Genomic DNA, 17,260 nt, shown 5'->3' with positions numbered 1-17,260 from the left:
TGCTGAGGAACAGAAATCAGGCAAATGTTCTCTATGGGCCCAACAAGATAAAGTGTGATGGAAAACTCAAAGCTGAAATAATCTCTGACTTTGATCCAATGCCCATTTCTGTCAATGAAAATATTTATCCTTTCCTCCAGCAGGTTTGAAGAGGGATTTTAAGGAATCTGACAGACTGTGCCCAGCACAGGAAGCTCCCACCTTGGCATACACACACATTTCTGCTTTGCCCAATGCCCTTCAGCCAGATACATGACAGTATATGCTTTAGATGAGGAAAATTCAGCATCTATAGCAAAGGAACAGTGTAGAATCTGAGCTATTATAAGCAGAAAGTGATTACAATGGGAAGTTCTTCCCTTCCTCTTTTTTTCCATACACGCAGATTGCAAGGAGATGAAACTTCCTAATTATTATGTTCAGAAGGTATTTACTTACATATCATAAACCATGTAATAAATTCCCAAACCCTATTAGATTCTGTAACATTTCACACGTGAATCACACACGTAATGGGGAAGTTTTCTATCAGCAATGCCAACCACAAACAAAGGCAGTCTGGTCCTTATACAGTGCACTTGCAGCTCCAGAAGCAATGAACAAGAAGCAGCACATTCTATAAAAATGTATTCATTAAACCAAAGAGTTGTGATTAAAAAAGGAACATCCACCTGCCAGATGAAGGCATTTTTTGACACATCAATGTTCCAGAATGGGAATGGAAAACAGAAAATCTATTTCCTTCTACAGATCAAAAATTCATATAAATCTCACCCTCAACATGATTACCATACAGTCACAAATGACCAAAACAAAAACAACCCAACAAAGAAAGAAAGGGACCCAATCCATCAAGAAAACTCCAAGCAAAATTAATAAACCAAACCAAAAAAATCCACCACAAACAGCCATATGAAGATAATCTGAAAAAAATTAAACTAGACACAATCAAACTCAAAGATATGAACCAAGTTCCTCCAAATAATTTGTGACAACAGTATTTTCTGTTAGTTTTCACTTCCTTTGAGCACTAGGACTGAGTAGCATTTGTGTGGTGGATCGAGCAATGAGTACAAAACAAAGACAATCACAGCTTTTCCAAAAGCATTTCCTCATGCACCATAGGAAAACGTATTAAAATCATTAAAATGTATTGAAAGCAGCCATGACCTACTTGTTCTCAGCAGCAGATTTCCTCTGGCACACAACCACAGCTGGTGCATATTTGCCAGTGTAATCCACGCTCTCCCTGATGTCCCACAGGTAGGGGCTGCTGGCTCTCACACTGAAAACGTTCACACCTCTCTTCACCTTGGCCCTGGGAAAACAAGAAGATATTGCACCAATCAGACAGGAAATGCCAGCTCAATCTATTCCTTATTTCATCATCATGTTCTCATTACTGCCCCACACAAAATGCCACCACTCATTAAGAGTTCAACGGCAGGACAAGCAAAGGAGACGAGAGAATTCATTAAGACTTTCATATTGTGAAGAAATTGTATCAAGACAGAATCTGATGGAACTGATGGTAATTGCAGCTGGATTGATGGGTGGGTGTGCTCTGGAGCAGGCTCCTCGCTCCTGCTCTTCCCTTACCCACACTCTGGGCACCACTGGGCACGTTGGGGCTCTCTCCTGGCTGCAAGGTATTGTATTGGCACAGCAAGCACCAGATTTGGTGGAAAAAGAAGGGAGTTGGGTGCTGGAGTGAAGAGCCATTGCTAAACCTTATTACAAGCAAAATCTACCCCTTTTCTCCCTCTCTGGATTACTCTAAAATGGGAATCCTTATCTTTGCTCTTATTTTCATCATCTTTTTGGGTCCACAACATTTTATTTTAATACTGTTGGGTTTAATTGTCCTGTCAGCTCTGAACTTAAAAATACTTATTTTAAAAATTCTTGTTTTTCCTAAAGCAACTGATTTCTCTGGAGCTCTGGTTCCAGGTATGAGAGGTTCAACAACAGGAAAAGCCAGATGGCAAACGGGGCTGGCTCCTATGGAGAGGTACTTGTTCTCAGTGCTAGCATAATACTGGGGTTGCATGGTGAAAGAACAAGCAGAATGAAAAGTTATTAACTGCAAGTGGAGAAGAGGGACTTTATATGGAGAGAGATGCACTTTCAGATATCGGTTTCAATTCCTCTCGTTAGGTGTGGCATTCTTTAATTCTGCCTCTCTCTTTTCCAAAATTTGTACCTCAGGGCAGTACTGAATTACCCCTCAGGTATAAATATAATGTTGGCCAAATTACTGAACGAGGAGTCCCTGGTGCTGGTAACTTCTGGTTCCTGAACGTGTTTACAAGAAGTCCATCGTGGTCAAGCCTCATGAGGTGTCAGGAAATGACAGTTTAATTATATTTGCTAAAAATCTCATACACGAAATGCATTCAGTGCCATGGCAAGTTCTCAGTTCTGGGCAGAAACCCCAAAAGGTACGTGAGGTTTTTGTCTGAGCAGCTGCTGCCAGCAGAGCAGCAAACAGCAGCAAACAGCACTGTCAGCTCTGCCCCCGCACGAAATTGCTCAGGAAATCTTTGAAGGACAAGATCCACACAGATGTTTTGAGAATAAAAAGCCAAAGGATTCCTTCAACTGTCTTGAAGAAAAAGGATTAAATCTCCTTTCTTCCAGCACTAACTCAATAGCAGTGGCTGCAATTTCCTTAGCACATCTGGAAGAATAAACACAAGGAGGCTGCCAATTTCTGTGCAAGTTCTCCTATGCTAATTTGACAAAATGAATTTTAAGCAGGTGCAGCCACTGCTGCTAGAGCAGACATCCCTCAGGACAAGAGATCAGTGGTCAGAGCAGAGTGGAAATTAAACTCCATTCCTGATGTCTCAGAGAGGGAGGTACAAAGAGGCCACACAACCTGCGTGAAACGTTTCTCAGCACGTGTCTTCAGCCACTCCTAGGGACTGGCAGCTGGTCCTGCCTTCCTGCTCCGCCTCATTCACACACCCTGGAGCTCCTGCTGCCAACACACTGCCATTTTGCTGAAAACACCCAGGCTGGGCTGCAGCAGGAGTGCTTGGAGTGTTTTGTGCCCATCACTTCACTTTGGGCAGAGTCTGCTCGGTGGAGAGGAGGAAAGGAAGGCCATAAACGTTTGAGTTGTGGCTGGTTTGGGGCCGCTGTTTCTTTTCAAACAAGGAGCCCATCCAGCTAACCACCTTCCTGGCTGTTATTTACCTCTGGATCACTGCTCACATCAGTTACCCAGGCTCCTGAGCAGCTCACCCCTTGCACCAAATCAATCATGGCAAACAAAGCCCCTGGGAGTCCACATCCCTAAAAACTCGTCAATGCTGACAGGGTACAAATCAAGGGAAGGGAGAAGCAAAGAAAAGCACAGAAGGAACTCCCAGAATCAATACATCACAACTGAAATCAAGGAAATGCATTACCTAAGTGCATAAAGATAGTGATTCCCAATTCTATCCCTGACCCACTGAACACTCTGTTTACTCTAGTGATGGAAGAGGCTGCAACTGCAATTAAAATGCAGGCAGCATCCTCCCTCATTTATCACAGAGGCTGCTTTAGCACCTCCAGTCTCTGCAGTTTACAACCATTAGGGCTCTGCTTTCAGCCCGTGTCGCTCCTGCACATGGACACCCTGCCAGGATGGGCACAGACATCCTGCCAGGCTGGGATGGGATGGGCACAGACAGCCTGCAAAGGATGGGATGGGATGGGCACAGACAGCCTGCCCAGGCTGGGTTCCCCTCCCCATCTCACTCTGGCAGTGCCCTGCTCACAGCACACAAGTATCACCCCCCTTTCACACACAGCACAAATAAACAGGCAGTCCGAGCCCTAAAGAGCACACAAGTATCACCCCCTTTTCACACACAGCACAAATAAACAGGCAATCCGAGCCCTAAAGAGCTCTAAATAAAGATGCTTCAGACCCGTGACATTGAAGTTAGCTTTTCATTACTCTAAGTGCTCGGGGCAAAGATCTGTGGGAACCTTTCATGGTCCTTCTGAGAAAGAGAGCTACTTTCTACATCAAAGGAGAAAAAGAAAAGGGAGCCTGTTAACACCCTGCTACCGCTGGTTGTCATCTTGTCACCAGCAGCGAGGAGAAGGTGGCAGATAAATTGTGTGCAGAGGGGGCGTTTCTCAGAGCTCCTAGGCACCTACCAGACATCACAGTGGCCTCTGAGATTGCCTTGTCACGGCATCTCCCCGAAGCATTTCAGAAATAACTAGAAGGGGCTTCTATTTCTGTTTATCTTGAGCGTTTCTTCCTGCCCGGAGCCTGAGCCTAACCCAGCCATGGGGAGGGAGCAGAGCAGTGCAGGATGGCAGCCTTCCCCCTGCCAATATCCCCCTCCCTTGGGCAGCAGGGTGGCAGCACGAGCGGTGGGGACAGGCTTTCCCCCAGCGCCCATTTCGAACCAAAGACAAGCAAAATGTGACCAGAAATGGACCTGAGCACAGCTCCTCATGCCATGAAACAAAGGAATCAGGTCAGGTTTCACTCACTGGAGAGTCAAAGGCACTGATGTAAGTCAGCAGCAGAGCAGTCCCTGCTCAAACCCTGCAGGCATTCCCAGCCCTGCATCTCTCATTGCCCAGAACCCATTTTTGCTGGGGACAATGCCATGGGTGGCTCCTTTTGGTGACATCCCCTCTGGATCCAAGAACAAATCCCTGGAGCTGGAAACACCTTATCTTGTCTGTACTCCCCGAGCCTGCAAGGGGCTGAAGGGCAAAGCCAGCCACCCTCCAGCCACCAAGCAGGAGCTGCAGACTCCTCAGGGCCTTCCTGAAGACCAGAATTAAATGTCATGCTTGCAGTCAGGTAGTGTGAGGCCAGGTGCCACCATGGGATCTGAAATCCAGCCAGCAGCTGTGGCATGACTAAGCTGTAGATGCACTCACAGAGCTCCCTGGGAGCTGTCTCTTGCTGGTATAAAGTGCAGAATGATCCTGTTAATGCTGTGCTACACTAAATGCAGACATCTCTGCAGGATCTGAGGTCAGGCTGGACCTGTATGTTGCTTAAATGAGGCCGTTTTGATACCAGAACACTTCTACTGACATTTACATCCTGATGTTTCACTGCCTGCACACAACCTCCTCCCCTCCCTGAGGCCTCTGTGCTCAAACAATCCTATTCAAATGCACAAAAATAACACAAAACAATAGAAAACAGCAACAAATGTTCTGGCTTTACTTCAGGACAGAGTTTGTTTTAAACCCTGGAGTACCAGAATTGAAGGCAATATGGGATAGCAGGTTTGTGAACGCCAGAGAAGCTGGTAAACTCATGAACAGCACTGGAATGGGAATGAGGAATGTCACAGAGCCCACCCGACTGAACAACCGTGAGAGGGTGAAGCATGAGGCCAAGATTCACAGTGAAAACAAAACCCAGAGGTAATCCAGCCCTTTGTCTCTCCAGTCTCCCTGAAAAACCACCCTTGGGCCAAAATCTATTCCCATGTGAGAAGCCCTCAGTAGATGAGAGCACATTAACCATTCCACAGCAAAAGGAGGGCTGGCTGGAATTTGTGTTCCCAGCATTTCCAGTTTTATGTACTGCATTGGGGTGATGCTAAATTTATGCACTTTGAGGTCATACTCTTCTTTTGTCTCCCTCTGCAGTTTCATTGCTTTTTATGGCTGAAGCTAATATAGGACAGAATATGAGCCTGAAAGAGGCTCTTTGAACATCAGTCAAAAACAAAACGTGTCTGTCATTGAGAAAACAGGCACAACTAGCCCATCTTTGTCAGACCTAAGGCATCTTTGCTGGGAGCACATGAAAACCAAGCATACAAAGGCTTTCTGGATCTGTATCTACCACAAACCCCTGAAGAAATTTAGACCATTAAACCCAAAAACTATTTCCCCATCAGGAACAAACCTTTAAAGCTGAAATTCTTTCAATGGATTAAACTGTATTTGAGGAGGGCCCATTTAAACCAACTGTTCTAGGACTGGCTGAAGTGAATTGCACCTTTCTCAGTTCATCAGGAAAGGGAGATCACAAAAACCAGGTCATGTAGTAAGACACTTCATACCAACCATCTGAATGTGTGGCTTTAATTCCATAATTAATTTTGGCACGGCTTATAAAAGGTAGGATGCTGTGATTTGATCTGCAGAGCTGGCTTCTGCAAGGCTTTATTTAGTTCTGCTCTCCCCATTGAATACTTGATGTACAAACCAGTGTTGGCAGTTGTTTTCAGAGCAGATACCTCCAAGTTTCTTCAGATTACACTAATAGTTGCACTGATTGAAAATCCACAGCAGAAGAGAATGGGGAGTCCCTGAGATGCTGATGGAGTTGGAATAATTTATGGAGAGCGGTCTAGCACAACAGAAGCTATTTAAAGCTGTATGATATACCCACAAACTCTTATTAAGGTCTGTGGTTTTCAGCCCTGTGAGACAGAAACCAGTTATCATTATGCATCACCATGAAAGCAGATTAAAATTAAATCAATCTGTTTATCTATGGGTTTGCAATGCAGCTTTTCCAAAGCATAACACATTCGCCACCTAATTAACATTTCAGGAGGAAAACCCATTCCACACAGCCACCAAGCCACTGCCATTCAAAGGGAGATATTACAAAAACAGAGCCCAGGTGGATTTATAATGAAATTTAATTAGTGAAAGGCCACAAGACTATTTAGGCTTCAGAAGCTGAATTGTGCATACCAGGAGTTAAATAAAATAGATTTGGCTGTAATGTGCATCTCATGAGCTGCCAAAAATTGCCTATTGTGGTTGAAGTTTGTGTGCATGCACACAGGTGCAGATATCTGCACACATGCACACATTCAGATTTTATTCCTGTGCCTTTCAAACAAGGTCCTTGTTAGAACATGTTTTGCAAGATGTAAAACACTCAAGTCTCTGGAGAGCCAAAAGGAAAGGATGCATACAAATCGATTTAAAGCAGAAACAAATACAGAGTCTGCAGCTCTGACCTCTGTTTACTCACCAAACAAGGGCCCCATCCTCAGTGGGAGCAGAACTAGGGCTTTGTTCAGGAAGACCCTGAGTTGGGTGAAGCTCAGGAAGCAGAGCTCCAGAGACGCTCCAGCTGAGAATGGCACTCTGTGCCCCCAGCAGGAGTGATCTTGGGACTCCCAACGTGACACAAAGGTCTGGAACAGGTTTCCCACAACCCTGTGCCCCCTCCTGCTCCCTGCATCTCTGGGCTGGTCAGGATGCTGGAGGAAGGAGGAGATCCCTGCCCAGCACCTTCCCCTGCAGGACAGAGCTCTGGGCACCAGCGAGCAGCCAGAGCACAGCAAATCCTTTCTGTATTCAAGGCTGTGCAGAAAGGTGTTTGCTTACAAAAATGAAAGGCAAAGATAAACAGTGCTGCCTGCTGATATAAAGTGGTTGGGAGCCCCGTGGACTGCTTCAAAGTACTGTTTCCAAAAGAAATGCAAAAAATAATGTGTAGGGTCTGAAATCTTTCTAAATTGCTTGTAAGAAAGCAAACAATGCAGCACATCCCTTTTATTCCTGGCCAAACAGCAGCAAAGCTGCTAACAGCACAGCTTGTGCAACCAGCAATTTTTTAAAATTAGGCTTAGATTTAAGGAAAGACAGGAAAAACAAAGCACAGTAGTGGGCACTCTGTGCAGGGAAAACAAAGTGCCATCTGCCCCACTTCACAGGTGAAAAACATGTTCTGGAACAACCACCAGAGCACAAGCAGCATGGGACCGGGGCTGCTGGTGGACAGAGAACCCTGCAGCCCACGGGATGTATGGATCACCCAGCCCTCCACTGCAGATGGAGGAGGAAAGAGAACAGAACAACAGAACACTTCCCAAGAGCTGTAGGACCCTTCCCCCTGTGTTTCTGTGTACATATATACATGTGTATACATGTATGTACATGTGTACATGTATACATTTCTGCTGAGTGGGAAAGCAACAAGTGGGGGAATTCTTATGGTTCATTTGAATTGGCTGACAACACTGAGCACAGAAAAAGCCAGAAACAACTGGTGAATTGTGCACCATGAGTCTTGCAAAAAGTTGCAGAAATAGGAACAGACCTTTATATTCTCTGCATAGACCAGGCAGCAATGGGGTTGGTCACAGCAGCTCTTTGGTTTTACATGGAAAGCGGTGCCTGGTACAGCGCCTCTTTGAGGTCACACAGGAAGGCAGTTTTTGAGGGATGCAGGTACTCCTTCAGAGCCATGGCCTGGCCAATGACCTTTCACAAGGCTTGAAAGCAGGGATGTTGCTAGCAATCAAAACTACAGGAATTTGGCCTCCTCAAGCAGCCACCACCCCAACTCCCCCAGCTGCCTGAAGCTCAGTGACAAGGAGTGTGCATCTTAAAGAAAGTGTTTCTAACTGAGCCTCAAATGTATCAGCGACCCCAGAGAACATCAAGAGCCTCCAAAAAGGTTCCTGTTCTCTGCTGAAGGGACTGAACCCCACAAAGGCTCTGTGAGCCCAGTGCTCCTCCCAGGGCCCCACACTGACGCTGCCCTTCCAGCCCTCCATGGTGACACCTGGGAACTGCCAGCACTCCTGCTGGGAAGTGAACTGGAAAATGTTCTTTACTAAGAAGTTCCTCTCAGACTCCAGCAGCAGGACAGTTCTGAGGCATTTCCAAGTCACATCCTCATGCAGAATGAGGCGCAGCAGCGCTGAGAGGAAGGAACATTGCTCCACAGCACTAACGAAGAGCCATCAGCAAAAATGAGTTAGCTCTGTTCCCTAGCAACTTCTCACAGCTGCAGATAAAATCATCTTCTGGACATCACAGGAACTGTGAATGCTTAGTTCTCTTTCACAGGCATTCTCTCATCCATTGCTGCGTGCAGCGCCCTGCAGGAGGTGACACAGGAGCAGCAGCTGGACCGTTACATTAGCTTGGCCAAAACTAAAACCACAGATCCATGTGTCCTTCACTCAATGTCATGCATGTCAGATGTTCAGAGAACAGCAGCTGAGGGACAGAAATCCATGGAGCAGTCTTTGCTGCAAAAATCCTGAGCCTGAAAAGCCTTTTCTGCACAGACCTTTCCTCCCTCCTGGGAGCAACTCCACTGATTCCTGATGACATTACTTAAGGTTTACAGCACCAGGGCTACAGCAAAGAGAAAGGAAAGGAACTGTACAGACAAAGGGTACAGATTCTTCAATGGAGGGAAAAAGCCTGCATTGCTCCAAAGAGTTGCTGTTAGCATAAAATAGATATTCACTGAGTAATTCAAATAGGAATTTTTGTTATACACATAAAATCCAGGCTGAACACTATAGCTCTTATAGTGCCACATGTAACCACCTTTCTGTCATCTGCACGAGTGGCCACCAAAGCAACATTTGCTAAATAACAACAAGGAGTTCTGCTGCAGGCAAAGCCCAACAGCTCAATGAAGCCACTGAGGCAGAAGGGAGTTCAATTAATACCAAAATGACACTGCTCAAAATTATCCTGTGCCCTTAATGCAGGGTACACGCAGTGTTGTCAGTGTCCAGCTGCAGCAGTTAACTCCAGTGCATGCCAGGGCACAGCTATGGTTATGACTTTCATGTTGAAGAGCCACAGGAAAAGGCTTGGCTGATCCAAACAAGCAGAAGAGATCCCTCAAAGGCTTGGCTGATCCAAACAAGCAGATTCCCCTTGGAGTAACACAACCCCCCTGTTGATTGCTCTCCAAGAACAGCTACTGTGCAGGAGCACAAAGGCAGCTGGTAATCCTCTCCACATGTAAATCCTGAAAAAATGGTAACTACATCTCTCAGCCTCACTTCATGCATATCCTTGGACTGCTTTGTTCCATTTGTGCATCTCCGTGTAAGATGAGAAGGACTTAGAGGTTTCTTGTCCCAGCACAGTTGTTCTAAGGACCCTCCTGTAGGATTCAAATGGGTGAGAACCCCCACTGTCCTTCACAGTGCTCCAAGTTAAACACCATGAAACAGAATAAGGGAACTTAAAACATAGACTGAGCAAGAATTCAAGTCCCATGAATTTTTCTGCTCTTTTGTATTAAAGCCTTGTAGCCTTGGACACCAGATTTAGGGCATCAAAATTTTAGGTGCCAATTTGCTCTACGGAAAATAGAGGGTTCTAGAAGTTTTAATGAGAAGACATGCAGGATGTTACTTGTGGCAAGGACTGACATTTTTTACTCCTGCAGCAAAAGCCCAGTAGCCAAAAACATTAACACTCTTAATTTAATTTGCTACTTTTAAAATTCTCCAGGAAGAAGTGACCACTAGACAGCTGCCTTTGACAGGAAAAAGGCTGTATCCCTGGCTGCCAGCTGGTAGGACAAAAGCCACTAGAGGATAAAAGCTGTTTTAGCAGGCAACTGAAACATCCCCACAACGGCTGGGTGATGAAGGGATGAAAGTGATGAAACATGAGGCTGAAGGAACCACAACAAAGAGAGAAAAACTGCAGAAAAGGAGCCCAGGAAGGTAACTTAAATTGTAAATTTATCAAATACTGCTTCTCCCCTCGTTGTTTCAAACTGCAAGGAATTTGAGTTTCAGGTGTCACCCATTAAACCCCCACTTCCCAAATGAGGTGAGACACCAGTAGCAGCAGAGGCCTCTGAATTCTCCTTTCTGAGCCATGCTCTGGCTGGGGATTTGTCAGCACAGCCCCAGCTCTGGGGCTTTAGTGTTTCAGACTGTTTGAGTGGGTTTGGGGTTTTTAATGAGTTTAAGACAGAGGAAAGGCAGACATCTCCTTCACAAAGAACATTCTCCCAGCTGGAGCTGGAATTTCTCCTGCACAAAATGTGCACACAGGGCCATTGCTCTGAAAATCACTGTTTTAATCCCAAATTACAGAGAGGCAAAGAATGAATCAACAAACAGGGCAATGAAGAATCCAGGCCACAGCTCACAGAAACTAGCACTTTGCAGTGTTTTGCACACTGATTCCTTCCAGGGAGCTCCCTTTGAAGCCCCGTTCCAAGCCCACACCAGAGGTGGCTCAGTGAGGCCTTTGAACAGCAGCCCCAGCTCGAGGCACTTTAGAGAGACACTAATTAAACATCAGCCCCTGTCATCCCAGCCCCACCACCAGCAAACTGCTGGTGACAGAACACACGGGCTCCCAGCAAAGAGCAAAACCAGCCACAAAAACAACCGGCCCTGCAAGGGGCTGGGGAGGCACTGACAACCCAGGGGAGTGTTTAAATCTGGATTTAAATCTATTCTTCATCAGCGTGCTGGGCTGGGGACCCCGAGGTGACAACGCAGAGCTGCAGAAGGTGAAATGTGTGCACTGTGGGCTGGGGGAACAAAGGTGTTGGAAGCACAGACTGCTCTAAGTTGGAAAAGCAAGCCTCAGTCTGCTCTGTGTGGCTACAAAGGTTCTCTTGGAACTTTGTCAGGAAATACAGAAAACACAGTGTAATAAATGTTATTCAAAACCCCCAACCCTTCTGGCTGGCTTTAGTGCTGGCTGCTGCTAAGAGACTGATGAAATACCTCTAGTTTGCTGTCAATGTATTGCTTTCACTTAAGAGAGAGAAAACAAATGTATTAAAAAGGAAAGATGCCAGGGATAAATATTTTAGTAACCTCCATCACAAACCTGTCGTATTACAAGGATTACAGTCCATTAGGATTGTATAAAATCCATGGCAAAGCCTGTAATTCAGCCCTCAGTGACAAAACCCCCCTAATGTGTTTTAGGAATCCCTATTTGCTCATATTGAAAACATCTTTGAGAGCTACTTGTTCTAACAGGGCTAATTCGGGGAAAACCAGCTTAAATCCAGCAGTCACTGAAGTGTGGGAGCAGCTTCCTTTGGAGAGGCTGTTCCTGCCACCTCATGGTGCTGCCAAGGGCACACTGGCACACCTGTGCCACGCCAGCACCATCCCCTGCACGGGGCAGAGCCACCAAGGGTGATCTGCAACAGCACCAGGGCTGGAGGTACACAGGGCAATAAATCAGCCCCAAGGTTTTCTGCTAAATAAAGAAATTTTTCCTCTTCCAGAAATATCCGCCGGGTAGTCTGGGAGTGACTGCTAGAGGAGAATTACTAAAATGATACACACTGAAAAAGAAAAGTAGAAAAAAATAAATCTGACAGGCCCTCCTGAAGGCTAATTTGAAGACCTTCCCTCTAGGAAGCTGAGTTTCTGACAGAGCCATCACTGCTCATGTGTGTGCTCTGCAGCAGCACAGGGGCTGTGCTAATTAACTTCATTCCACCTGCCTGGGAAATCCATTCTGAAGGGAGGAGAAGCCATGGGCAGCACTGGAGAATCCAGCACCAGGCAGGGCTGCCAGGAAATGCTGCCTGGGTGCAGCTGGAGGGAATTACCTGATGTCAGATGTTCCTTGGGTTTGTCCTTGAAGCAGAGTTAGACTGACATGTGCAAAGTGGGTCACTGGGTGTGCTGCTCCTTATCAGAGCCATTATCATATCTGGTTATGCACTGACTGATCAGTGCCATGGCACTGCCTTGGGATGTGCTCAGAACAGGGAATTAATTAAAACTGAAGCTACTGCTGATAGTGGTGATGGAGCAAGAGACTATTACCTGCTGAAAACCAAAGATGGCTAAATGCAGTATTAGACAAAACTGAAATTTATAGCAAAATATCATTTAAAGTAACAGAATGCAATTTAAAATAAGATTTTAGCTCATTATCTCAATAATTCATATGTCTCTTTCAAAGTCAAAAGGAAACCCAGTCTTCAGAATGTTATTTGCAGCACATACTCAAACTAATGATAATACAGCAATGTAAGAGTCACATTTTCAAATGTTCATTCATTTCCCAACACAGCTGCCAAGTGTGCCTGTTTAGTCCATGATATAATAGGATATTTTGGTTCTGAATAATTGGACTTGAGCAAACAAGAGAGTCAGAGGGGAAAAAAAGGACTTAGAATTCAGAATTTCCTCAATTTTACCCATGCTCAGAGACTGAGGACACGAACTCCGTGTGGATTTTAAAAAGCTCTTCTACACGCCCTCTCCAAATTACTGTGTCTATGCAAATTGCCAGCTCTCATCTGCACTGTCTGATTTGAATGAAATTGGGTATAAGTCAGATCAGAATTAATTCCAGCAAGAGACTTTAAATGTTCTTCTTACAAGTTTCATGTTCTGTGAAGTCACTTTGAAAGCAGAGAAGCTGCAAGTCCCATCAGGCTCCTGCACCTCCGAAGGTCACAGATGAGGTTTCACCAAGCCAGCAGTGACAGGGAGAGCTCCTCAGCCCGGGGAGCCCGTTTGAGAGCTGTGGAACTCCTGCACTCACATCTCACCCCTGCCTCTGCCCCTGGAACCTCACCCTGCCCTCCTGACCCTGCTGGGCTTTCATGGCATCAAGGCAGAGAGCTGCCCCTCAGCTGGAACCGAGGGAGGAGGGAAAATGAGCTCTGCTCTCCTCAATCTGCCACGTCCCTGTAACAATACCATCCCTCACTTTTGGGGGAGAGAGAGAGAACTGGGATCATATCCCATGCCATGCCAAGCAACTGACAGGGACATCAAAAAAGCAGGGTGCCAGCAAGGCTCTGAGGAAAAGGGCACTTCTGTGCTGCTTCTTGAAAAGAAATATTTACCGAGAGAAGAAATGCTCTGTGCCATGCTGGGAAAGCAATGCCAAAAAGGTCTGGCTGAGGCCATGCCCACAAACAGAGATTGGCTCCCTGCAGGTCCCTTGTCCTGGCACACAGAAGCCGTGGATTAGATGGGAGCCCTGCTCCCATGAGGTTTATTCAGTTTTATACCAATCCTCAAGTTCTGGAATGCAGTCCTTCGTCGTTTTCCAGGGACTATCCAAATCCCATTTCCCTAAACAAAAAACTCCCACTTTTGCACGTTCTTCCCTGCTCAGAAATTAGCAAGCCTCATTCTCATTTGTGTCTCCAGTCCTTGATCATCATTTGTCTCCTTCCTGGTCTTTTCCTCTCAGCATTCACCCAATAAAGACAGATTTATTTATGATTGATGAACTTCTCAGTCCATTAATTTCTTTCTGGCTAACTTAGAATTCCTATCAGAAATTTTGGCTGTTGCCATTGACACAAATGGGAGCTTCTTCAAACGTCTGTGAGCTGATGTGAAAGCAGCACCTCCCAAAATCAGCTCCAGGACTGGCAGAACAGACCAGGAGAGTGCTGGGTTGGAAAGCTGCCGCTGCTGTTGCTGGGAACTGCCCCTGGATTTCACTCAGGATAGCTCAGGTTCATCGCACACAAGCTGATTTGGAGACACTGGGGAATATTGCAAAGCTGTTTTAAAGCAAGTGCCTTTGCTCAGCAAGATGTGTTTGGAAATCAAAGGGTGTAATATACATATTTGCTCCTGGTCTGCACAATAAATTATTTATTATGTCTATTTCTCAGTTCAGAATTCCTAGACAGGTAGTTAAAAATATGTGATATGATTTATTCAAGGTTGGGAACACTTTCAGCATCCATAATAGATCTCAAAATAAGCCATATTACTTCCAGAACATACTTTGTTTTCATGAAACTGCTGAACAACTTAATAAATCTTCTCAAAACTAAAGGTTTATAATTAACTTTATTTTTAAACCCTGAGAGGCACCACACCTGTTAGCTTTCTTAAGGGACTACAGCTCCCCAAACTCCTCTCAACAAAACAGAAACTGTGCTATGATTGCTTTCCCTGAGCTCAGCTGCCCCACACAGCCCCGTCCCTGTTTCAGTTCCTTGTCCCAGGCAGGTCTGTCTGTCCCGAGCCACAGGAGCTCTTGTGTTCACTGAAGGATTCCCTGGGCTGCCTGCAGCTGGCACAGCACAGAAAGGGACCTGTTCTATCACTAGTGTCCAACCCCACCTGCATTGTTTCCAGATCATTAAAAATGGGACTCTGCCATGTAGTTGCTAATTAGCACTTGGTAAAGATAAGTGCAACTTCTGACAGTGCAAGGTAGTTCATCATTTGCATAAGATAAAAAGCAGGGTGTACTCAGGGTACACAAAGAAACAGAGGAGATGGCACTATTTATTATGGATAAGCATTCTGTTATTCTGAAATTATTGTCACTTCACCAAATTAATCTTTCCTTTTATAAATCTATTTTAAAATTCTCTATCACTAAGCAGAACTCCTCTAGAATGGAGTTGCACTTCAAAGCCACCATGTATTAATATCAGAACACAACAGCTATGTGACTAATTTAATTCTGACGCAGAAGTAGAAGGTTATGGGGATTCCAAGGATCTCTGGTGTGCTATTTATTTGTGCTGCTGTGCTGTATTTGATGAACTCAGGCTCCACTTAGCCTGATTTGTTGTTGAGGTTATATTGCAGACTAACTCTGAAGAAGAGTGCTATAGTCAGTAACGTTTTCCAAGCTGTGTCTGTCAAACAGCAGGGTACACATTCATACATTTCTCTAAATGATACTGAAATATTTGAAAATATTTCTCATTTTAAAAGATGTATTGATGTACTGAGAAGAAAAGCCTGCATATCCAGCTCCTCACTGCCTGCAAACGCTGGCTGTGCCAAGCAGAGCAATCAGCTCGTGGCCCTTTCCCCCATGTGAATCCCACTCCCAGCTCTGCAGTCTCCACCTGAGATTTACCTCCTCTGTTGTCATCTTATTGCAGGGGTTCCATGCTGTTGTCTCCTTATCACAAAAGCTTCACACCTTCTTGGTGTTTCTCGTGGGCATCTCCTCCAGAGCACTGACTCTTTCTTCTTCACAGAGCACCCAACTGACTCCAGCTCCCTTCCCAACCAGCCACCCTGCTCTTTTATAGCATCTTCTTCCCATGGGGTACAGCTGTGGCCTGTTAAAGTCAGGCCTGCTCCCAATCTTTGATAATTGGCCCAGCTGCAACTCGTTAGGGGTAAGATTACTTTCTACACCACCTTTAGTTTCTTATATTCTATCCCCCTACACTTCTCTGTAACTCAGTTCCAACGCTGAGAGAACACAGCACCATAATCACCTGGGTCTGGCTGCAAAGTCAGCAGCTGCTGGAACACACTCTGAAAGCATCAGCCATGACCTAGGAAGAAAAACGAAAAACCCCAAGCCCAGTCCAGACTGCCTGCAGTGGGATGCCAAGCCCATCAGCTCCGGCTGGGTCCAGCTGCTCTCCCCGATGGCTCCACTTGCAAGGTGTGCGTGGGTGACTGGCACACCACGAGGGGCCATTTCCTACCTGGCTGCAGCACCATTTCCCTCTCCCCAGTCTATGTTAGGATTTCAGGCAATCACTTCTTTTGGCTTAATAGCTGCAGTTTTCAGCTCCAAAGGAATACAGAGCAATTCTGACATGTACCAAAGTCCAATTTATTGGGATTGAAATATGTACATTTGTCTTCACTCTCTGTTTATGTCTGGGTTTTGACTTCAAGCCCACCTTCCCCTAGGAACCACAAAGATTTACTGGTGGCTTGCTGAGCTCTGTAGGGCAGCTGGCCAGGTTTTAATTCCCCCAATCAGCTGATAACATTCTCCACAGACTGAACAATTGTGGCACAGGGACCCAGCCTGTTTTTGTGCTGGCCAAACCAAAGAGAAGCCCAACATCTGAACAACTTGCTTCTGATACATCCTGTAAGGAATACTGATTGCCAATAAGAGAGGGCAAAAATAGACAGGTACATCAAACAATTTTCTCTAAATCTCAACCCTTTAAACAAGAATTGTTGTGAAGGAAGGGCAATGCACCTCTCAAGGATTTTGAATGCTGCCTCCTCTGCAGCATCATTGGACAAATCTGACTGAATGCCTGTTCTCTGAATACCCATGGGGCATGAATGGCCCAGCTGAGTTTACAACAGCAATAAAGAACAGACTTTCAAACCGAGTGTGGACTGATGCACACAGCAGAGTGAAAAATAAACACACTAAAGCTGCTACATAATTCTGTCAAGCATATGGTTAAGTTGTGATTTTATTTAGAAAACAGATTGTAAGAGTGAAGTGATGACAGCTGAGTCTATATTGGTCAGTCATAAATAAGAGTATTCTAATAGAGCTAGGCTTGTTACTGATCACATGCTGCCACACAGATTTAGTGAGAGCTAATCACTTAGAAAATAGAGCTTTTTAAACACATTTTGCAGCTCATTTTCAACTTTACATCGCTCAGTTGAAAAATCCATGATTACTGCACCTAACTTTTAAGAGTGATGGGGGAGTTACATTTACGGGCTCAATTAGACTTTGTAGCTCCTATTAGAGGAAATGACTCCCTCTTGCCAGGCACAGCAGCCCAGGCAGCCCGCAGCCTCCCCCGCAGCACCGGGGGCTGCCAGAGCCGCTCGCGCCC

The 17,260-nt window shown here is 45.5% G+C and overlaps 1 protein-coding gene across 1 annotated transcript in view; it reads right to left on the bottom strand.

Annotated features, from left to right (window-relative positions):
* TMEM132D (transmembrane protein 132D) overlaps nt 1-17,260 on the bottom strand; it is a 185,772-nt gene that overhangs the window by 112,752 nt on the left and 55,760 nt on the right. Inside the window, 1 exon segment of the mRNA XM_005424052.2 lies at nt 1,175-1,318. Within this exon segment, the coding sequence (XP_005424109.1) occupies nt 1,175-1,318 (144 nt within the window).

This window comes from Geospiza fortis, unplaced genomic scaffold (assembly GCF_000277835.1).
Source record: "Geospiza fortis unplaced genomic scaffold, GeoFor_1.0 scaffold145, whole genome shotgun sequence".
Classification (NCBI taxonomy): Eukaryota; Metazoa; Chordata; class Aves; order Passeriformes; family Thraupidae; genus Geospiza; species Geospiza fortis.
This window is presented reverse-complemented; position numbering and strand designations above follow the sequence as displayed.